This window comes from Pristiophorus japonicus, chromosome 32, assembly GCF_044704955.1.
Source record: "Pristiophorus japonicus isolate sPriJap1 chromosome 32, sPriJap1.hap1, whole genome shotgun sequence".
NCBI lineage: Eukaryota > Metazoa > Chordata > Chondrichthyes > Pristiophoridae > Pristiophorus > Pristiophorus japonicus.
Window position 1 is genome coordinate 3,533,113 of NC_092008.1, and position 25,374 is coordinate 3,558,486.

A 25,374-nucleotide genomic window follows, 5' to 3' on the forward strand; every position below is an offset into this window, starting at 1 on the left:
AGTATTATCCCTCCCGAACCCCTCGATTAGATTCCAGCCTGTAACTCACTCCCATCTATCCGTTGTTCTATATATAAACCCCCCGAACCGCTCGATTAGATTCCAGCCTGTAACTCACTCCCGGGCATCTGTTATTCTATATATAAACCCCGCTGACCCCTTCGATTAGATCCCAGCCTGTAACTCACTGCGGGGTATCCGTTATTCGATATATAAACCCCGCTGAACCCTTCGATTAGATCCCAGCCTGCAACTCACTCTCGGGTATCTGTTATTCTAATATATAAAGCCCCCGAACCACTCGATTAGATTCCAGCCTGTAACTCACTCCCGGGTCTCCGTTATTCGATATATAAACCCCACTGAACCCTTCGATTAGATCCCAGCCTGTAACTCACTCCCGAGTCTCTGTTATTCTACATATAATCCCCCCCGAACCCCTCGATTAGATTCCAGCCTGTAACTGACTCCCGGGCATCTGTTATTCTAGATATAAACCCCCCCGAACCAGTCGATTAGAATCCAGCCAGCAACTCACTCCCGGCTATCCGTTTTTCTATATATAAACCCCCCGAACCCCTCGATTAGATTCCCGCCTGTAACTCACTCCCAGGTATCTGTTATTCTATATGTAAACCCCCGGAACCCCTTGATTAGATTCCCGCCTGTAACTCACTCCCAGGTATCTGTTATTCTATATATAAACCCCCGAACCCCTCGATTAGACTCCAGCCTGCAACTCACTCCCAGGTATCTGTTATTATATATATAAACCCCCGGAACCCCTCGATTAGACTCCAGCCTGTAACTCACTCCTGGGTATCTGTTATTCTATATATAAACCCCCCGAACCCTTCGATTAGATTCCAGCCTGTAACTCACTCCCGGGTATCTGATATTCTACATATAAACCCCCGGAACCCCTCGATTAGATTCCAGCCTGTAACTCACTCCCGGGTATCTGTTATTCGATATATAAACCCCCCCGAACCCCTCGTATAAACTCCAGCCTGGAACTCACTCCCGGGCATCTGTTATTCTATATATAAATCCCCCGAACAACTCGATTATATTCCAGCCTGTAACTCACTCCCGGGTATTTGTTATTCTATATATAAACACCTCCCCGAACCCCTCGATTAGATTCCAGCCTGTAACTCACTCCCGGGTATCTGTTATTCTATATATAAACCCTCCCGCACCACTCGATTAAATTCCAGCCTGTAACTCACTCCCGGGTATCCGTTATTCTATGTATAAACCCCCCTGAACCCTTCGATTAGATCCCAGCCTGTAACTCACTCCCGGGTATCCGTTATTCTATATATAAACCCCGCTGAACCCTTCGATTAGATCCCAGCCTGTAACTCACTCTCTGGTATCTGTTATTCTATATATAAACACCCCCCGAACCACTCGATTAGATTCCAGCCTGTAACTCACTCCCGGGTGTCTGTTATTCTATATATAAACCCCCCGAACCCCTCGATTAGATTCCAGCCAGTAACCCACTCCCGGCTATCCGTTGTTCTATATATAAACCCCCGAACCCCTCGATTAGATTCCAGCCTGTAACTCACTCCCGGCTATCCGTTGTTCTATATATTAACCAACCGAACCCCTCGATTAGATTCCAGCCTGTAACTCACTACCGGGTATCTGTTATTCTATATTTAAAACCACCCGAACCCCTCGATTAGATTCCAGCCTGTAACTCACTCCTGGATATCCGTTGTTCTATATATTAACCAACCGAACCCCTCGATTAGATTCCAGCCTGTAACTCACTACCGGGTATCTGTTATTCTATATTTAAAACCACCCGAACCCCTCGATTAGATTCCAGCCTGTAACTCACTCCCGGATATCCGTTATTCTATAAATAAACACCGCTGAACCCTTCGATTAAGATTCCAGCCTGTAACTCACTCCCGGGTATTTGTTATTCTATATATAAACCCCCCTCAACACATCGATTAGATCCCAGCCTGTAACTCACTCCCGGGTATCCGTTATTCTATATATAAACCCCGCTGAAGCCTTCGATTAGATCCCAGCCTGTAACTCACTCTCGGGTACCTGTTATTCGATATATAAATCCCCCCGAACCACTCGATTAGATTCCAGCCTGTAACTCACTACCGGGTATCCGTTATTCTATATATAAACCCCCCTGAACCCTTCGATTAGATCCCAGCCTGTAACTCACTCCCGAGTCTCTGCTATTCTATATATAATCCCCCCCGAACCCCTCGATTAGATTCCCGCCTGTAACTCACTCCCAGCTATCCGTTGTTCTATATATAAACCCCCGAACCGCTCGATTAGATTCCAGCCTGTAACTCACTCCCGGGCATCTGTTATTCTATATATAAACCCCGCTAACCCCTTCGATTAGATCCCAGCCTGCAACGACTCCCGGGTATCCGTTATTCTATGTATAAACCCCCCTGAACCCTTCGATTAGATCCCAGCCTGTAAATCACTCCCGGGTATCCGTTATTCTCTATATAAACCCCGCTGAACCCTTCGATTAGATCCCAGCCTGGAACTCACTCCCGGGTATCTGTTATTCTATATATGAACCCCCCCCGAACCACTCGATTAGATTCCAGCCTGTAACTCACTCCCCGGTATCCGTTGTTCTATATATAAACCCCCCGAACCCCTCGATTAGATTCCAGCCTGTAACTCACTCCTGGGTATCTGTTATTCGATATATAAACCCCCCGAACCCCTCGTATAGATTCCAGCCTGGAACTCACTCCCGGGTATCTGTTATTCTATATATAAACCCACCGAACCCCTCGATTAGATTCCAGCTTGTAACTCACTCCCAGCTCCCAGGTATCTGTTATTCTATATATAAACCCCCGGAACCCCTCGATTAGACTCCAGCCAGTAACCCACTCCCGGCTATCCGTTGTTCTATATATAAACCCCCCGAACCCCTCGATTAGATTCCAGCCTGGAACTCACTCCCGGGCATCTGTTATTCTATATATAAACCCCCCGAACCACTCGATTAGATTCCAGCCTGTAACTCACTCCCGGGTATTTGTTATTCTATATATAAACCCCCCCGAACCACTCGATTAGATTCCAGCCTGTCACTACTCCCGGGTATCCGTTATTCTATGTATAAACCCCCCTGAACCCTTCGATTAGATCCCAGCCTGTAACTCACTCCCGGGTATCCGTTATTCTATATATAAACCCCGCTGAACCCTTCGATTAGATCCCAGCCTGTAACTCACTCCCTGGTATCTGTTGTTCTATATATAAACCCCCGGAACCCCTCGATTAGTCTCCAGACTGTAACTCACTCCCGGGTATCCGTTATCCCAAGTATTATCCCTCCCGAACCCCTCGATTAGATTCCAGCCTGTAACTCACTCCCATCTATCCGTTGTTCTATATATAAACCCCCCGAACCGCTCGATTAGATTCCAGCCTGTAACTCACTCCCGGGCATCTGTTATTCTATATATAAACCCCGCTGACCCCTTCGATTAGATCCCAGCCTGTAACTCACTGCGGGGTATCCGTTATTCGATATATAAACCCCGCTGAACCCTTCGATTAGATCCCAGCCTGTAACTCACTCTCGGGTATCTGTTATTCTAATATATAAAGCCCCCGAACCACTCGATTAGATTCCAGCCTGTAACTCACTCCCGGGTCTCCGTTATTCGATATATAAACCCCACTGAACCCTTCGATTAGATCCCAGCCTGTAACTCACTCCCGAGTCTCTGTTATTCTACATATAATCCCCCCCGAACCCCTCGATTAGATTCCAGCCTGTAACTGACTCCCGGGCATCTGTTATTCTAGATATAAACCCCCCCGAACCAGTCGATTAGAATCCAGCCAGCAACTCACTCCCGGCTATCCGTTGTTCTATATATCAACCCCCTGAACCCCTCGATTAGATTCCAGCCTGTAACTCACTCCCGGGCATCTGTTATTCTATATATAAACCCCCCGAACCCCTCGATTAGATTCCCGCCTGTAACTCACTCCCGGGCATCTGTTATTCTATATATAAACCCCCCGAACCCCTTGATTAGATTCCCGCCTGTAACTCACTCCCAGGTATCTGTTATTCTATATATAAACCCCCGAACCCCTCGATTAGACTCCAGCCTGCAACTCACTCCCAGGTATCTGTTATTCTATATATAAACCCCCGGAACCCCTCGATTAGACTCCAGCCTGTAACTCACTCCTGGGTATCTGTTATTCTATATATAAACCCCCCGAACCCCTCGATTAGATTCCAGCCTGTAACTCACTCCCGGGTATCTGATATTCTACATATAAACCCCCCGATCCCCTCGATTAGATTCCAGCCTGTAACTCACTCCCGGGTATCTGTTATTCTATATATAAACACCCCCGAACCCCTCGTATAGACTCCAGCCTGGAACTCACTCCCGGGCATCTGTTATTCTATATATAAACCCCCCGAACAACTCGATTATATTCCAGCCTGTAACTCACTCCCGGGTATTTGTTATTCTATATATAAACACCTCCCCGAACCCCTCGATTAGATTCCAGCCTGTAACTCACTCCCGGGTATCTGTTATTCTATATATAAACCCTCCCGCACCACTCGATTAAATTCCAGCCTGTAACTCACTCCCGGGTATCCGTTATTCTATGTATAAACCCCCCTGAACCCTTCGATTAGATCCCAGCCTGTAACTCACTCCCGGGTATCCGTTATTCTATATATAAACCCCGCTGAACCCTTCGATTAGATCCCAGCCTGTAACTCACTCTCTGGTATCTGTTATTCTATATATAAACACCCCCCGAACCACTCGATTAGATTCCAGCCTGTAACTCACTCCCGGGTGTCTGTTATTCTATATATAAACCCCCCGAACCCCTCGATTAGATTCCAGCCAGTAACCCACTCCCGGCTATCCGTTGTTCTATGTATAAACCCCCCGAACCCCTCGATTAGATTCCAGCCTGTAACTCACTCCCGGCTATCCGTTGTTCTATATATTAACCCCCCGAACCCCTCGATTAGATTCCAGCCTGTAACTCACTCCCGGGTATCTGTTATTCTATATTTAAAACCACCCGAACCCCTCGATTAGATTCCAGCCTGTAACTCACTCCCGGATATCCGTTATTCTATAAATAAACACCGCTGAACCCTTCGATTAGATTCCAGCCTGTAACTCACTCCCGGGTATCTGTTATTCTATATTTAAAACCACCCGAACCCCTCGATTAGATTCCAGCCTGTAACTCACTCCCGGGTATTTGTTATTCTATATATAAACCCCCCTCAACACATCGATTAGATCCCAGCCTGTAACTCACTCCCGGGTATCAGTTATTCTATATATAAACCCCGCTGAAGCCTTCGATTAGATCCCAGCCTGTAACTCACTCTCGGGTACCTGTTATTCGATATATAAATCCCCCCGAACCACTCGATTAGATTCCAGCCTGTAACTCACTCCCGGGCATCTGTTATTATATATATAAACCCCCCGAACCACTCGATTAGATTCCAGCCTGTAACTCACTCCCGGGCATCTGTTATTCTATATATAAACCCCCCTGAACCCTTCGATTAGATCCCAGCCTGTAACTCACTCCCGAGTCTCTGCTATTCTATATATAATCCCCCCCGAACCCCTCGATTAGATTCCCGCCTGTAACTCACTCCCAGCTATCCGTTGTTCTATATATAAACCCCCGAACCGCTCGATTAGATTCCAGCCTGTAACTCACTCCCGGGCATCTGTTATTATATATATAAACCCCGCTGACACCTTCGATTAGATCCCAGCCTGTAACTCACTGCGGGGTATCCGTTATTCGATATATAAACCCCGCTGAACCCTTCGATTAGATCCCAGCCTGTAACTCACTCTCGGGTATCTGTTATTCTATATATAAACCCCCTGAACCCCTCGATTAGATTCCAGCCTGTAACCCACTCCCGGGTATCTGTTATTCAATATATAAACCTCCCCCCGAACCACTCGATTAGATTCCAGCATGTAACTCACTCCCGGGCATCTGTTATTCTATATATAAACCCCCGAACCCCTCGATTAGATTCCAGCCTGTAACTCACTCCCGGGTACATGTTATTCTATATATAAACCCCCCCGAACCACTCGATTAGATTCCAGCCTGCAACGACTCCCGGGTATCCGTTATTCTATGTATAAACCCCCCTGAACCCTTCGATTAGATCCCAGCCTGTAAATCACTCCCGGGTATCCGTTATTCTCTATATAAACCCCGCTGAACCCTTCGATTAGATCCCAGCCTGGAACTCACTCCCGGGTATCTGTTATTCTATATATGAACCCCCCCCGAACCACTCGATTAGATTCCAGCCTGTAACTCACTCCCCGGTATCCGTTGTTCTATATATAAACCCCCCGAACCCCTCGATTAGATTCCAGCCTGTAACTCACTCCTGGGTATCTGTTATTCGATATATAAACCCCCCGAACCCCTCGTATAGATTCCAGCCTGGAACTCACTCCCGGGTATCTGTTATTCTATATATAAACCCCCCGAACCCCTCGATTAGATTCCAGCTTGTAACTCACTCCCAGCTCCCAGGTATCTGTTATTCTATATATAAACCCCCGGAACCCCTCGATTAGACTCCAGCCAGTAACCCACTCCCGGCTATCCATTGTTCTATATATAAACCCCCCGAACCCCTCGATTAGATTCCAGCCTGGAACTCACTCCCGGGCATCTGTTATTCTATATATAAACCCCCCGAACCACTCGATTAGATTCCAGCCTGTAACTCACTCCCGGGTATTTGTTATTCTATATATAAACCCCCGCGAACCACTCGATTAGATTCCAGCCTGTCACTACTCCCGGGTATCCGTTATTCTATGTATAAACCCCCCTGAACCCTTCGATTAGATCCCAGCCTGTAACTCACTCCCGGGTATCCGTTATTCTATATATAAACCCCGCTGAACCCTTCGATTAGATCCCAGCCTGTAACTCACTCCCGGGTATCTGTTATTCTATATATAAACCCCCCCCGAACCACTCGATTAGATTCCAGCCTGTAACTCACTCCCGGGTATCCGTTATTCTATATATAAACCCCGCTGAACCCTTCGATTAGATCCCAGCCTGTAACTCACTCCCGGGTATCTGTTATTCTATATATAAACCCCCCCCGAACCCCTCGATTAGATTCCAGCTTGTAACTCACTCCCAGCTCCCAGGTATCTGTTATTCTATATATAAACCCCCGGAACCCCTCGATTAGACTCCAGCCAGTTACCCACTCCCGGCTATCCGTTGTTCTATATATAAACCCACCGAACCCCTCGATTAGATTCCAGCCTGGAACTCACTCCCGGGCATCTGTTATTCTATATATAAACCCCCCGAACCACTCGATTAGATTCCAGCCTGTAACTCACTCCCGGGTATTTGTTATTCTATATATAAACACCTCCCCGAACCCCTCGATTAGATTCCAGCCTGTAACTCACTCCCGGGTATCTGTTATTCTATATATAAACCCCCCCGAACCACTCGATTAGATTCCAGCCTGTAACTCACTCCCATCTATCCGTTGTTCTATGTATAAACCCCCCGAACCGCTCGATTAGATTCCAGCCTGTAACTCACTCCCGGGCATCTGTTATTCTATATATAAACCCCGCTGACCCCTTTGATTAGATCCCAGCCTGTAACTCACTGCGGGGTATCCGTTATTCGATATATAAACCCCGCTGTACCCTTCGATTAGAGCCCAGCCTGTAACTCACTCTCGGGTATCTGTTATTCCATATATAAACCCCCCGAACCCCTCGATTAGATTCCCGCCTGTAACTCACTCCCAGGTATCTGTTATTCTATATATAAACCCCCTGAACCCCTCGATTAGATTCCAGCCTGTAACCCACTCCCGGGTATCTGTTATTCAATATATAAACCCCCCCGAACCACTCGATAAGATTCCAGCCTGTAACTCACTCCCGGGCATCTGTTATTCTATATATAAACCCCCCGAACCCCTCGATTAGATTCCAGCCTGTAACTCACTCCCGGGTACATGTTATTCTATATATAAACCCCCCCGAACCACTCGATTAGATTCCAGCCTGTAACTCACTCCCGGGTATTTGTTATTCTATATATAAACACCTCCCCGAACCCCTCGATTAGATTCCAGCCTGTAACTCAATCCTGGGTATCTGTTATTCTATATGTAAACCCCCCCGAACCACTCGATTAGATTCCAGCCTGTCACTACTCCCGGGTATCCGTTATTCTATGTATAAACCCCCCTGAACCCTTCGATTAGATCCCAGCCTGTAACTCACTCCCGGGTATCTGTTATTCTATATATAAACCCCCCCCGAACCACTCGATTAGATTCCAGCCTGTAACTCACTCCCGGGTATCCGTTATTCTATATATAAACCCCGCTGAACCCTTCGATTAGATCCCAGCCTGTAACTCACTCCCGGGTATCTGTTATTCTATATATAAACCCCCCCCGAACCCCTCGATTAGATTCCAGCTTGTAACTCACTCCCAGCTCCCAGGTATCTGTTATTCTATATATAAACCCCCGGAACCCCTCGATTAGACTCCAGCCAGTAACCCACTCCCGGGTATCCGTTGTTCTATATATAAACCCCCCGAACCCCTCGATTAGATTCCAGCCTGGAACTCACTCCCGGGCATCTGTTATTCTATATATAAACCCCCCGAACCCTTCGATTAGATCCCAGCCTGTAACTCACTCCCGGGTATCTGTTATTCTATATATAAACCCCCCCCGAACCACTCGATTAGATTCCAGCCTGTAACTCACTCCCGGGTGTCTGTTATTCTATATATAAACCCCCCAAACCCCTCGATTAGATTCCAGCCTGGAACTCACTCCCGGCTATCCGTTGTTCTATATATTAACCCCCCGAACCCCTTGATTAGATTCCAGCCTGTAACTCACTCCCGGGTATCTGTTATTCTATATATAAACCTCCCAAACCCCTCGATTAGATTCCAGCCTGTAACTCACTCTCGGGTACCTGTTATTCGATATATAAACCCCCCTGAACCCTTCGATTAGATCCCAGCCTGCAACTCACTCCCGGGTATCCGTTATTCCAAGTATTATCCCTCCCGAACCCCTCGATTAGATTCCAGCCTGTAACTCACTCCCATCTATCCGTTGTTCTATATATAAACCCCCCGAACCGCTCGATTAGATTCCAGCCTGTAACTCACTCCCGGGCATCTGTTATTCTATATATAAACCCCGCTGACCCCTTTGATTAGATCCCAGCCTGTAACTCACTGCGGGGTATCCGTTATTCGATATATAAACCCCGCTGAACCCTTCGATTAGATCCCAGCCTGTAACTCACTCTCGGGTATCTGTTATTCCATATATAAACCCCCCGAACCCCTCGATTAGATTCCCGCCTGTAACTCACTCCCAGGTATCTGTTATTCAATATATAAACCCCCCCGAACCACTCGATTAGATTCCAGCCTGTAACTCACTCCCGGGTGTCTGTTATTCTTTATATAAACCCCCCGAACCCCTCGATTAGATTCCAGTCTGTAACTCACTCCTGGGTATCTGTTATTCTATATATAAACCCCCCGAACCCCTCGTTTAGATTCCAGCCTGTAACTCACTCCCGGGTATCTGTTATTCTATATATAAACCCCCCCGAACCCCTCGATTAGACTCCAGCCAGTAACCCACTCCCGGCTATCCGTTGTTCTATATATAAACCCCCCGAACCCCTCGATTAGATTCCAGCCTGGAACTCACTCCCGGGTATCTGTTATTCTATATATAAACCCCCCCGAACCCCTCGATTAGACTCCAGCCAGTAACCCACTCCCGGCTATCCGTTGTTCTATATATAAATCCCCCGAACCACTCGATTATATTCCAGCCTGTAACTCACTCCTGGGTATTTGTTATTCAATATATAAACACCCCCCCGAACCCCTCGATTAGATTCCAGCCTGTAAGTCACTCCCGGGTATCTGTTATTCTATATATAAACCCCCCCGAACCACTCGATTAGATTCCAGCCTGTCACTACTCCCGGGTATCCGTTATTCTATGTATAAACCCCCCTGAACCCTTCGATTAGATCCCAGCCTGTAACTCACTCTCTGGTATCTGTTATTCTATATATAAACTCCCCCCGAACCACTCGATTAGATTCCAGCCTGTAACTCACTCCCGGGTGTCTGTTATTCTATATATAAACCCCCCGAACCCTTCGATTAGATCCCAGCCTGTAACTCACTCCCGGGTATCTGTTATTCTATATATAAACCCCCGAACCCCTCGATTAGATTCACGCCTGTAACTCACTCCCAGGTATCTGTTATTCTATATATAAACCCCCCCGAACCCCTCGATTAGATTCCCGCCTGTAACTCACTCCCGGGTATCTGTTATTCTTTATATAAACCCCCCGAACCCCTCGATTAGATTCCAGCCTGTAACTCACTCCCGGGTACATGTTATTCTATATATAAACCCCCCCGAACCACTCGATTAGATTCCAGCCTGTAACTCACTCCCGGGTGTCTGTTATTCTTTATATAAACCCCCCGAACCACTCGATTAGATTCCAGCCTGTAACTCACTCCCGGGTATTTGTTATTCTATATATAAACACCTCCCCGAACCCCTCGATTAGATTCCAGCCTGTAACTCACTCCTGGGTATCTGTTATTCTATATATAAACCCCCCCGAACCACTCGATTAGATTCCAGCCTGTAACTCACTCCCGGGTATCTGTTATTCTATATATAAACCCCCCGAACCCTTCGATTAGATCCCAGCCTGTAACTCACTCCCGGGTATCTGTTATTCTATATCTAAACCCCGCTGAACCCTTCGATTAGATCCCAGCCTGTAACTCACTCCCGGGTATCTGTTATTCTATATATAAACCCCCCCCGAACCCCTCGATTAGATTCCAGCTTGGAACTCACTCCCAGCTCCCAGGTATCTGTTATTCTATATATAAACCCCCGGAACCCCTCGATTAGACTCCAGCCAGTAACCCACTCCCGGCTATCCGTTGTTCTATATATAAACCCCCCGAACACCTCGATTAGATTCCAGCCTGGAACTCACTCCCGGGCATCTGTTATTCTATATATAAACCCCCCGAACCCTTCGATTAGATTCCAGCCTGTAACTCACTCCCGGGTATCTGTTATTCTATATATAAACCCCCCGAACCCTTCGATTAGATCCCAGCCTGTAACTCACTCCCGGGTATCTGTTATTCTATATATAAACCCCCGAACCCCTCGATTAGATTCACGCCTGTAACTCACTCCCAGGTATCTGTTATTCTATATATAAACCCCCCCGAACCCCTCGATTAGATTCCCGCCTGTAACTCACTCCCGGGTGTCTGTTATTCTTTATATAAACCCCCCGAACCCCTCGATTAGATTCCAGCCTGTAACTCACTCCCGGGTACATGTTATTCTATATATAAACCCCCCCGAACCACTCGATTAGATTCCAGCCTGTAACTCACTCCCGGGTGTCTGTTATTCTTTATATAAACCCCCCGAACCACTCGATTAGATTCCAGCCTGTAACTCACTCCCGGGTATTTGTTATTCTATATATAAACACCTCCCCGAACCCCTCGATTAGATTCCAGCCTGTAACTCACTCCTGGGTATCTGTTATTCTATATATAAACCCCCCCGAACCACTCGATTAGATTCCAGCCTGTAACTCACTCCCGGGTATCTGTTATTCTATATATAAACCCCCCGAACCCTTCGATTAGATCCCAGCCTGTAACTCACTCCCGGGTATCTGTTATTCTATATCTAAACCCCGCTGAACCCTTCGATTAGATCCCAGCCTGTAACTCACTCCCGGGTATCTGTTATTCTATATATAAACCCCCCCCGAACCCCTCGATTAGATTCCAGCTTGTAACTCACTCCCAGCTCCCAGGTATCTGTTATTCTATATATAAACCCCCGGAACCCCTCGATTAGACTCCAGCCAGTAACCCACTCCCGGCTATCCGTTGTTCTATATATAAACCCCACGAACCCCTCGATTAGATTCCAGCCTGGAACTCACTCCCGGGCATCTGTTATTCTATATATAAACCCCCCGAACCCTTCGATTAGATTCCAGCCTGTAACTCACTCCCGGGTATCTGTTATTCTATATATAAACCCCCCCGAACCACTCGATTAGATTCCAGCCTGTCACTACTCCCGGGTATCCGTTATTCTATGTATAAACCCCCCTGAACCCTTCGATTAGATCCCAGCCTGTAACTCACTCCCGGGTATCCGTTATTCTATATATAAACCCCGCTGAACCCTTCGATTAGATCCCAGCCTGTAACTCACTCCCGGGTATCTGTTATTCTATATATAAACCCCCCGAACCCCTCGTTTAGATTCCAGCCTGTAACTCACTCCCGGGTATCTGTTATTCTATATATAAACCCCCCCGAACCCCTCGATTAGACTCCAGCCAGTAACCCACTCCCGGCTATCCGTTGTTCTATATATAAACCCCCCGAACCCCTCGATTAGATTCCAGCCTGGAACTCACTCCCGGGTATCTGTTATTCTATATATAAACCCCCCCGAACCCCTCGATTAGACTCCAGCCAGTAACCCACTCCCGGCTATCCGTTGTTCTATATATAAATCCCCCGAACCACTCGATTATATTCCAGCCTGTAACTCACTCCCGGGTATTTGTTATTCAATATATAAACACTCCACCGAACCCCTCGATTAGATTCCAGCCTGTAACTCACTCCCGGGTATCTGTTATTCTTTATATAAACCCCCCCGAACCACTCGATTAGATTCCAGCCTGTCACTACTCCCGGGTATCCGTTATTCTATGTATAAACCCCCCTGAACCCTTCGATTAGATCCCAGCCTGTAACTCACTCCCGGGTATCCGTTATTCTATATATAAACCCCGCTGAACCCTTCGATTAGATCCCAGCCTGAAACTCACTCCCGGGTATCTGTTATTCTATATATAATCCCCCCCAAACCCCTCGATTAGATTCCCGCCTGTAACTCACTCGCGGGTATCCGTTATTCTACATATAAACCCCCTTGAACCATTCGATTAGATTCCAGCCTGTAACTCACTCCCGGGTATCCGTTATTCCAAGTATTATCCCTCCCGAACCCCTCGATTAGATTCCAGCCTGTAACTCACTCCCATCTATCCGTTGTTCTATATATAAACCCCCTGAACCGCTCGATTAGATTCCAGCCTGTAACTCACTCCCGGGCATCTGTTATTCTATATATAAACCCCGCTGACCCCTTTGATTAGATCCCAGCCTGTAACTCACTGCGGGGTATCCGTTATTCGATATATAAACCCCGCTGAACCCTTCGATTAGATCCCAGCCTGTAACTCACTCTCGGGTATCTGTTATTCCATATATAAACCCCCCGAACCCCTCGATTAGATTCCCGCCTGTAACTCACTCCCAGGTATCTGTTATTCTATATATAAACCCTCTGAACCCCTCGATTAGATTCCAGTCTGTAACTCACTCCTGGGTATCTGTTATTCTATATATAAACCCCCCGAACCCCTCGTTTAGATTCCAGCCTGTAACTCACTCCCGGGTATCTGTTATTCTATATATAAACCCCCCCGAACCCCTCGATTAGACTCCAGCCAGTAACCCACTCCCGGCTATCCGTTGTTCTATATATAAACCCCCCGAACCCCTCGATTAGATTCCAGCCTGGAACTCACTCCCGGGTATCTGTTATTCTATATATAAACCCCCCCGAACCCCTCGATTAGACTCCAGCCAGTAACCCACTCCCGGCTATCCGTTGTTCTATATATAAATCCCCCGAACCACTCGATTATATTCCAGCCTGTAACTCACTCCCGGGTATTTGTTACTCAATATATAAACACCCCCCCGAACCCCTCGATTAGATTCCAGCCTGTAACTCACTCCCGGGTATCTGTTATTCTATATATAAACCCCCCCGAACCACTCGATTAGATTCCAGCCTGTCACTACTCCCGGGTATCCGTTATTCTATGTATAAACCCCCCTGAACCCTTCGATTAGATCCCAGCCTGTAACTCACTCTCTGGTATCTGTTATTCTATATATAAACCCCCCCCGAACCACTCAATTAGATTCCAGCCTGTAACTCACTCCCGGGTGTCTGTTATTCTATATATAAACCCCCCGAACCCTTCGATTAGATCCCAGCCTGTAACTCACTCCCGGGTATCCGTTATTCTATATATAAACCCCGCTGAACCCTTCGATTAGATCCCAGCCTGTAACCCACTCCCGGGTATCTGTTATTCAATATATAAACCCCCCCGAACCACTCGATTAGATTCCAGCCTGTAACTCACTCCCGGGTGTCTCTTATTCTTTATATAAACCCCCCGAACCCCTCGATTAAATTCCAGTCTGTAACTCACTCCTGGGTATCTGTTATTCTATATATAAACCCCCCGAACCCCTCGTTTAGATTCCAGCCTGTAACTCACTCCCGGGTATCTGTTATTCTATATATAAACCCCCGGAACCCCTCGATTAGACTCCAGCCAGTAACCCACTCCCGGCTATCCGTTGTTCTATATATAAACCCCCCGGACCCCTCGATTAGATTCCAGCCTGGAACTCACTCCCGGGTATCTGTTATTCTATATATAAACCCCCCCGAACCCCTCGATTAGACTCCAGCCAGTAACTCACTCCCGGGTATCTGTTATTCTATATATAAACCCCCCGAACCCCTCGATTAGACTCCAGCCAGTAACCCACTCCCGGCTATCCGTTGTTCTATATATAAATCCCCCGAACCACTCGATTATATTCCAGCCTGTAACTCACTCCCGGGTATTTGTTATTCAATATATAAACCCCCCCCCGAACCACTCGATTAGATTCCAGCCTGTAACTCACTCCCGGGTATCTGTTATTCTATATATAAACCCCCCCGAACCACTCGATTAGATTCCAGCCTGTCACTACTCCCGGGTATCCGTTATTCTATGTATAAACCCCCCTGAACCCTTCGATTAGATCCCAGCCTGTAACTCACTCTCTGGTATCTGTTATTCTGTATATAAACCCCCCCGAACCACTCGATTAGATCCCAGCCTGTAACTCACTCCCGGGTGTCTGTTAATCTATATATAAACCCCCCGAACCCCTCGATTAGATTTCAGCCTGTAACTCACTCCTGGGTATCTGTTATTCGATATATAAACCCCCGAACCCCTCGATTAGAGTCCAGCCTGGAACTCACTCCCGGGTATCTGTTATTCTATATATAAACCCCCCGAACCCCTCGATTAGATTCCAGCCTGTAACTCACTCCCGGGTATCCGTTATTCTGTATATAAACCCCCGATCCCCTCGATTAGATTCCAGCCCGTAACTCAATCCCGGGTATCTGTTATTCTATATATAAACCCCAGAACCCCTCGATTAGATTGCAGCCTGTAACTCACTCCCGGCTATCAGTTGTTCTATCTATAAACCCCCGAACCCCTCGATTAGACTCCAGCCAGTAACTCACTCCCAGCTATCCGTTGTTCTATATATAAACCCCCGAACCCCTCGATTAGATTCCAGCCTGTAACTCACTCCCGGCTATCCGTTGTTCTATATATCAATCCCCCGTACCCCTCGATTAGATTCCAGCCTTGAACTCACTCCCAGGTATCTGTTATTCTATATATCAACCCGCCGTACCCCTCGATTAGATTCCAGCCTGCAACTCACTCCCGGGTATCCGTTATTCTATATATAAACCCCCCCGAACCAGTCGATTAGAATCCAGCCTGCAACTCACTCCTGGGTATCTGTTATTCTGTAGATAAACTCCCCGAACCCCTCGATTAGATTCCCGCCTGTAACTCACTCCCAGGTATCTGTTATTCTGTATATAAACCACCCGAAACCCTCGATTAGATTCCAGCCTGTAACTCACTCACGGGTATCTGTTATTCTATATATAAACCCCCCCGAACCCCTCGATTAGATTCTTGCCTGTAACTCACTCCCCGGTATCCGTTGTTCTATATATAAACCCCCTGAACCACTCGATTAGATCCCAGCCTGTAACTCACTCCTGGATATCCGTTATTCTATATATAAACCCCCGGAACCCCTCGATTAGACTCCAGCCTGTAACTCACTCCCTGGTATCTGTTATTCTATATATAAACCTCCGGAACCCCTCGATTAGTCTCCAGCCTGTAACACACTCCCGGCTATCCGTTGTTCTATATATAAACCCCGCTGACCCCTTCGATTAGATCCCAGCCTGTAACTCACTGCGGGGTATCCGTTATTCGATATATAAACCCCGCTGAACCCTTCGATTAGATCCCAGCCTGTAACTCACTCTCGGGTATCTGTTATTCTAATATATAAAGCCCCCGAACCACTCGATTAGATTCCAGCCTGTAACTCACTCCCGGGTCTCCGTTATTCTATATATAAACCCCCCCGAACCAGTCGATTAGAATCCAGCCTGTAACTCACTCCTGGGTATCTGTTATTCAATATATAAACCCCCTGAACCCCTCGATTAGATTCCCGCCTGTAACTCACTCCCAGGTATCTGTTATTCTATATATAAACCACCCGAACCCCTCGATTAGATCCCAGCCTGTAACTCACTCCCGGGTATCTGTTATTCTAGAAACATAGAAACATAGAAAATAGGTGCAGGAGCAGGCCATTCAGCCCTTCTAGCCTGCACCGCCATTAAATGAGTTCATGGCTGAACATGAAACTTCAGTACCCCCTTCCTGCTTTCTCGCCATAACCCTTGATCCCCCGAGTAGTAAGGACTTCATCTAACTCCCTTTTGAATATATTTAGTGAATTGGCCTCAACTACTTTCTGTGGTAGAGAATTCCACAGGTTCACCACTCTCTGGGTGAAGAAGTTTCTCCTCATCTCGGTCCTAAATGGCTTACCCCTTATCCTCAGACTGTGACCCCTGGTTCTGGACTTCCCCAACATTGGGAACATTCTTTCTGCATCTAACCTGTCTAAACCCGTCAGAATTTTAAACGTTTCTATGAGGTCCCCTCTCATTCTTCTGAACTCCAGTGAATACAATCCCAATTGATCCAATCTTTCTTGATAGGTCAGTCCCGCCATCCCGGGAATCAGTCTGGTGAACCTTCGCTGCACTCCCTCAATAGCAAGAATGTCCTTCCTCAAGTTAGGAGACCAAAACTGTACACAATACTCCAGGTGTGGCCTCACCAAGGCCCTGTACAACTGTAGCAACACCTCCCTGCCCCTGTATTCAAATCCCCTCGCTATGAAGGCCAACATGCCATTTGCTTTCTTAACCGCCTGCTGTACCTGCATGCCAACCTTCAATGACTGATGTACCATGACACCCAGGTCTCGTTACACCTTCCCTTTTCCTAATCTGTCACCATTCAGATAATAGTCTGTCTCTCTGTTTTTACCACCAAAGTGGATAACCTCACATTTATCCACATTATACTTCATCTGCCATGCATTTGCCCACTCACCTAACCTATCCAAGTCACTCTGCAGCCTAATAGCATCCTCCTCGCAGCTCACACTGCCACCCAACTTAGTATCATCCGCAAATTTGGAGATACTGCATTTAATCCCCTCGTCTAAATCATTAATGTACAATGTAAACAGCTGGGGCCCCAGCACAGAACCTTGCGGCACTCCACTAGTCACTGCCTGCCATTCTGAAAAGTACCCGTTTACTCCTACTCTTTGCTTCCTGTCTGACAACCAGTTCTCAATCCACGTCAGCACACTACCCCCAATCCCATGTGCTTTAACTTTGCACATTAATCTCTTGTGTGGGACCTTGTCGAAAGCCTTCTGAAAGTCCAAATATACCACATCAACTGGTTCTCCTTTGTCCACTTTACTGGAAACATCCTCAAAAAATTCCAGAAGATTTGTCAAGCATGATTTCCCTTTCACAAATCCATGCTGACTTGGACCTATCATGTCACCATTTTCCAGATGCACTGCTATGACATCCTTAATAATTGATTCCATCATTTTACCCACTACTGAGGTCAGGCTGACCGGTCTATAATTCCCTGTTTTCTCTCTCCCTCCTTTTTTAAAAAGTGGGGTTACATTGGCTACCCTCCACTCCATAGGAACTGATCCAGAGTCAATGGAATGTTGGAAAATGACTGTCAATGCATCCGCTATTTCCAAGGCCACCTCCTTAAGTACTCTAGGATGCAGTCCATCAGGCCCTGGGGATTTATCGGCCTTCAATCCCATCAATTTCCCCAACACAATTTCCCGACTAATAAAGATTTCCCTCAGTTCCTCTTCCTGACTAGACCCTCTGAACCACTCGATTAGATTCCAGCCTGTAACTCAATCCCGGGTATCTGTTATTCTATATATAAACCCCCCCGAACCACTCGATTAGATTCCAGCCTGCAACGACTCCCGGGTATCCGTTATTCTATGCATAAACCCCCCGAACCCTTCGATTAGATCCCAGCCTGTAACTCCCTCCCGGGTATCCGTTATTCTATTTATAAACCCCGCTGAACCCTTCGATTAGATCCCAGCCTGTAACTCACTCTCGGGTATCTGTTATTCTATATATGAACCCCCCCCGAACCCCTCGATTAGATTCCAGCCTGTAACTCACTCCCCGGTATCCGTTGTTCTATATATAAACCACCTGAACCACTCGATTAGATTTCAGCTTGTAACTCACTCCCGGGTATCCGTTATTCTATATATAAACCCCGCTGAACCCTTCGATTAGATCCCAGCCTGTAACTCACTCCCAGGTGTCTGTTATTCTATATATAAACCCCCCGAACCCCTCGATTAGATCCCAGCCTGTAACTCACTGCGGGGTATCCGTTATTCTATATATAAACCCCGCTGAACCCTTCGATTAGATCCCAGCCTGTAACTCACTCTCGGGTATCTGTTATTCCATATATAAACCCCCTGAACCACTCGATTAGATTCCAGCCTGTAACTCACTCCTGGGTATCTGTTATTCTATATATAAACCCCCAGAACCCCACGATTAGATTCCAGCCTGTAACTCACTCCTGGGTATCTGTTATTCTATATATAAACCCCCAGAACACCTCGATTAGATTCCAGCCTGTAACTCACTCCCAGCTCCCAGGTATCTGTTCTTCTATATATAAACCCCCGAAACCCCTCGATTAGACTCCAGCCAGTAACTCACTCCCGGCTATCCGTTGTTCTATATATCAACCCCCTGAACCCCTCGATTAGATTCCAGCCTGTAACTCACTCCTGGGTATCTGTTATTCTATATATAAACCCCCTGAACCCCTCGATTAGATTCCCGCCTGTAACTCACTCCCAGGAATCTGTTATTCTATATATAAACCCCCGAACCCCTCGATTAGAATCCAGCCTGTAACTCACTCCCAGGTATCTGTTATTCTATATATAAACCCCCGGAACCCCTCGATTAGATTCTAGCCTGTAACTCACTCCCGGGTATCTGATATTCTACATATTAACCCCCCGATCCCCTCGATTAGATTCCAGCCTGTAACTCACTCCCGGGTATCTGTTATTCTATATATAAACCCCACAAATCCCTCGATTAGATTCCCGCCTGTAACTCACTCCCGGGCATCTGTTATTCTATATATAAACCCCGCTGACCCCTTCGATTAGATCCCAGCCTGTAACTCACTGCGGGGTATCCGTTATTCGATATATAAACCCCGCTGAAACCTTCGATTAGATCCCAGGCTGTAACTCACTCTCGGGTATCTGTTATTCTAACATATAAAGCCCCCGAACCACTCGATTAGATTCCAGCCTGTAACTCACTCTCCTGTCTCCGTTATTCGATATATAAACCCCCCTGAACCCTTCGATTAGATCCCAGCCTGTAACTCACTCCCGAGTCTCTGTTATTCTACATATAATCCCCCCGAACCCCTCGATTAGATTCCAGCCTGTAACTCACTCCCGGGCATCAGTTATTCTATATATAAACTCCCCGAACCAGTCGATTAGAATCCAGCCAGTAACTCACTCCCGGCTATCCGTTGTTCTATATATCAACCCCCCGAACCCCTCGATTAGATTCCAGCCTGTAACTCACTCACGGGCATCTGTTATTCTATATATAAACCCCCCGAACCCCTCGATTAGATTCCCGCCTGTAACTCACTCCCAGGTATCTGTTATTCTATATATAAACCCCCCGACACCCTCGATTAGATTCCAGCCTGGAACTCACTCCCGGGTATCTGATATTCTACATATAAACCCCCGGAACCCCTCGATTAGATTCCTGCCTGTAACTCACTCCCGGGTATCTGTTATTCTATATATAAAGCCCCGAACCCCTTGATTAGACTCCAGCCTGTAACTCACTCCCAGGTATCTGTTATTCTACATATAAACCCCCGGAACCCCTCGATTAGACTCCAGCCTGTAACTCACTCCTGGGTATCTGTTATTCTATATATAAACCCCCCGAACCCCTCGATTAGATTCCAGCCTGCAACTCACTCCCGGGTATCTGATATTCTACATATAAACCCCCCGATCCCATCGATTAGATTCCAGCCTGTAACTCACTCCCGGGTATCTGTTATTCTATATATAAACCCCCCAAACCCCTCGATTAGATTCCAGCTTGTAACTCACTCCCATCTATGCGTTGTTCTATATATAAACCCCCCGAACTCCTCGATTAGATTCCAGCCTGTAACTCACTCCCGGGCATCTGTTATTCTATATATAAACATCCCGAACCACTCGATTAGATTCCAGCCTGTAACTCACTCCCGGGTATCTGTCATTCTATATATAAACCCCCCACCGAACCCCTCGATTAGATTCCAGCCTGTAACTCACTCCCGGGTATCCGTTATTCTATAAATAAACACCGCTGAACCCTTCGATTAGATTCCAGCCTGTAACTCACTCCCGGGTATCTGTTATTCTACATATAAACCCCCCCCCAAACCCCTCGATTAGATTCCAGCCTGTAACTCACTCCCGGGTATCCGTTATTCTATAAATAAACACCGCTGAACCCTTCGATTAGATCCCAGCCTGTAACTCACTCCCGGGTATCTGTTATTCTATATATAAACCCCCGGAACCCCTCGATTAGTCTCCAGCCTGTAACTCACTCCCGGGTATTTGTTATTCTATATATAAACCCCCCTCAACACATCGATTAGATCCCAGCCTGTAACTCACTCCCCGGTATCCGTTATTCTATATACAAACCCCGCTGAACCCTTCGATTAGATCCCAGCCTGTAACTCACTCTTGGGTACCTGTTATTCGATATATAAACCCCTCCGAACCACTCAATTAGATTCCAGCCTTTAACTCACTACCGGGTATCCGTTATTCTATATATAAACCCCCCTGAACCCTTCGATTAGATCCCAGCCTGTAACTCACTCCCGAGTCGCTGCTATTCTATATATAATCCCCCCGAACCCCTCGATTAGATTCCCGCCTGTAACTCACTCGCGGGTATCCGTTATTCTACATATGAACCCCCTTGAACCATTCGATTAGATTCCAGCCTGTAACTCACTCCCGGGTATCCGTTATTCCAAGTATTATCCCTCCCGAACCCCTCGATTAGTTTCCAGCCTGTAACTCACTCCCATCTATCCGTTGTTCTATATATAAACCCCCCGAACCGCTCGATTAGATTCCAGCCTGTAACTCACTCCCGGGCATCTGTTATTCTATATATAAACCCCGCTGACCCCTTCGATTAGATCCCAGCCTGTAACTCACTGCGGGGTATCCGTTATTCGATATATAAACCCCGCTGAACCCTTCGATTAGATCCCAGCCTGTAACTCACTCTCGGGTATGTGTTATTCCATATATAAACCCCCCGAACCCCTCGATTAGATTCCAGCCTGTAACTCACTCCCGGGTACATGTTATTCTATATATAAACCCCCCCGAACCACTCGATTAGATTCCAGCCTGCAACGACTCCCGGGTATCCGTTATTCTATGTATAAACCCCCCTGAACCCTTCGATTAGATTCCAGCCTGTAACTCACTCCCGGGTACATGTTATTCTATATATAAACCCCCCGAACCCCTCGATTAGATTCCAGCCTGTAACTCACTCCCGGGTACATGTTATTCTATATATAAACCCCCCGAACCCTTCGATTAGATTCCAGCCTGTAACTCACTCCCGGGTACATGTTATTCTATATATAAACCCCCTGAACCACTCGATTAGATTCCAGCCTGTAACTCACTCCCGGGTATCCGTTATTCTATATATACTCCCCACCGAACCCCTCAATTAGATTCCAACCTGCAACTCACTCCCGGGTATCCGTTATTCTATATATACTCCGCACCGAACCCCTCGATTAGATTCCAGCCTGTAACTCACGCCCGGGTATCCATTATTCTATAGATAATCCCCCCTGAACCACTCAATTAGATTCCAACCTGCAACTCACTCCCGGGAATCTGTTATTCTATATATAAACCCCCCGAACCACTCGATTTGATTCCAGCCTGTAACTCACTCCCGGGTGTCTGTTATTCTATATATAAACCCCCCGAACTCCTCGATTCGATTCCAGCCTGTAACTCACTCCCGGGTATCCGTTATTCAATATATAAAGCCCCCTGAACCCTACGATTAGATCCCAGCCTGTAACTCACTCCCGAGTCTCTGGTATTCTATATATAAACCCCCCGAACCCCTCAATTAGATTGCAGCCTGTAACTCACTCCCGGGTATCTGTTATTCTATATATAAATCGCCCGAACCACTCGATTAGATTCCAGCCTGTAACTCTCTCCCGGTATCCGTTATTCTATATATAAACAACCCCCGAACCCCTCGATTAGATTCCAGCCTGTAACTCACTCCCGGGTATCAGTTATTCTATATATAAACCCCCCCGAACCACTCGATTAGATTCCAGCCTGTAACTCACTCCAGAGTATCTGTTATTCTATATATAAACACCTGAACCCCTCGATTAGATTGCAGCCTGTAACTCACTCCCAGGTATCCGTTATTCTATATATAAACCCCCCCGAACCACTTGATTAGATTCCAGCCTGTAACTCACTCCCGGGTATCTGTTATTCTATATATAAACCCCCCCGAACCCCTCGATTAGATTCCAGTCTGTAACTCACTCCTGGGTCTTGTGCTTTGTTATATAAACCACTGCCTGTTGCTTGCTGTCGAAGGGGTGATTAAAGAGTTGCAGTGCCGGAGTCTGCCTGTCGATGGCAGTGCAGCACCAGTTATTGAGCCGTGGACGCGATGATTGACATTGTTGGGGGTTGCTTTGCGTCAGGGGGTCTCGGTTGCTCCCGCAAGCTTCGGTCTGTGGGCGGGGCCGCGCGGAACATGCCCGTGACCGACATGCCCGGGTACTTACATTCCACGCGGTATTTCTCCATCTCCTGGACCTCCGCCACCGACTCCCGCAGGTCACTGGCGAAACGCGTCCGATCCTGGACGCTGGGGGCGTTGAAGATGATGAGGATTTTTTTCTCGGCGCTGGGGATGGACGACGCCAGCTTGATGCCGTGGGGGTAATCTGCAAAAAAAAAAACCCAAGAGGGTAGAGAGGGAGGCGGACGCCATACCTTGAATTTCTGCAGCTCTCGAACAGGCGAGGGAGGCGGCGAAGGAGGAGGAGGGTCTGGAACTGGACCTGGGAGTCGGGATCGGCGGCGGGGTGAAAGGGGTGAGGGGGGCTCGCTGAGATAATTCTGCCCGCACGTGCCCATAGCCGACATGGCCGCCCCCTTGCCCATAACCAACATGGCCGCCCCCTTGCCCATAACCAACATGGCCGCCCCCTTGCCCGTAACCAACATTGCCGCCCCCTTGCCCATAACCAACATGGCCGCCCCCTTGCCCATAACCAACATGGCCGCCCCTTGCCCATAACCAACATGGCCGCCCCCTTGCCCGTAACCAACATGGCCGCCCTTGCGCATAACCAACATGGCCGCCCCCTTGCCCGTAACCAACATGGCCGCCCCCTTGCCCGTAACCAACATGGCCGCCCTTGCGCATAACCAACATGGCCGCTCCTTGCCCGCAACCAACATGGCCACCCTTGCGCATAACCAACATGGCCGCCCCCTTGCTCATAACCAACATGGCCACCCTTGCGCATAACCAACATGGCCGCCCCCTTGCTCATAACCAACATGGCCACCCTTGCGCATAACCAACATGGCCGCTCCTTGCCCGTAACCAACATGGCCACCCTTGCGCATAACCAACATGGCCGCTCCTTGCCCGTAACCAACATGGCCACCCTTGCGCATAACCAACATGGCCGCCCCCTTGCTCATAACCAACATGGCCGCTCCTTGCCCGTAACCAACATGGCCACCCTTGCGCATAACCAACATGGCCGCCCCCTTGCTCATAACCAACATGGCCGCCCCCTTGCTCATAACCAACATGGCCGCTCCTTGCCCGTAACCAACATGGCCACCCTTGCGCATAACCAACATGGCCGCCCCCTTGCTCATAACCAACAAGGCCGCCCCCTTGCCCGTAACCAACATGGCCACCCTTGCTCATAACCAACATGGCCGCTCCATGCCCGTAACCAACATGGCCGCCCCCTTGCTCATAACCAACATGGTCGCTCCATGCCCGTAACCAACATGGCCGCCCCCTTGCCCGTAACCAACATGGCCGCCCTTGCGCATAACCAACATGGCCGCTCCTTGCCCGTAACCAACATGGCCACCCTTGCTCATAACCAACATGCCCGCTCCTTGCCCGTAACTCACATGGCCGCCCTTGCGCATAACCAACATGGCCGCTATTGCGCATAGCCGACATGGCCGCACCTTGCCCATAACAAACATGGCCGCCCCCTTGCTCATAACCAACATGGCCGCCTCCTTGCTCAAAACCAACATGGCTGCACCTTGCCCAGAACCAACATGGCCGCCCTTGAACATAACCAAAATGGCCACCCTCGCCCCACAACCAACATGGTCGCCCCTTCTCCATAACCAACATGGCCGCCCCTTGCCCATAACCAACATGGCCACCCTTAACATAACCAACATGGCCCTGCCTTGCCCTTGACCAACATGGCCGCCCCTTGCCCATGACCAACATGGCCGCCCCCTTGCCCTTGACCAATATGGCTGCCCCCTTGCCCATGAGCAGCCTGGGCCTCACAGTAACTGCGACAAACACCACACCAAACAGCCCCTACGCCACACCCCCGCCGCCCCCCCGGCAAATGGCACCTGTTTCCGTGGGATTCTGCG

The 25,374-nt window shown here is 47.8% G+C and overlaps 1 protein-coding gene across 1 annotated transcript in view; it reads right to left on the reverse strand.

Moving 5' to 3' along the window:
- Positions 1 to 25,374, reverse strand: part of LOC139240502 (IQ motif and SEC7 domain-containing protein 1-like) — a 144,252-nt gene that overhangs the window by 73,997 nt on the left and 44,881 nt on the right. The window contains exon 10 of the mRNA XM_070869044.1: positions 23,502 to 23,663. Coding sequence (XP_070725145.1) covers positions 23,502 to 23,663 — 162 coding nt within the window. The remainder of the gene's footprint in view (positions 1 to 23,501; positions 23,664 to 25,374) is intronic.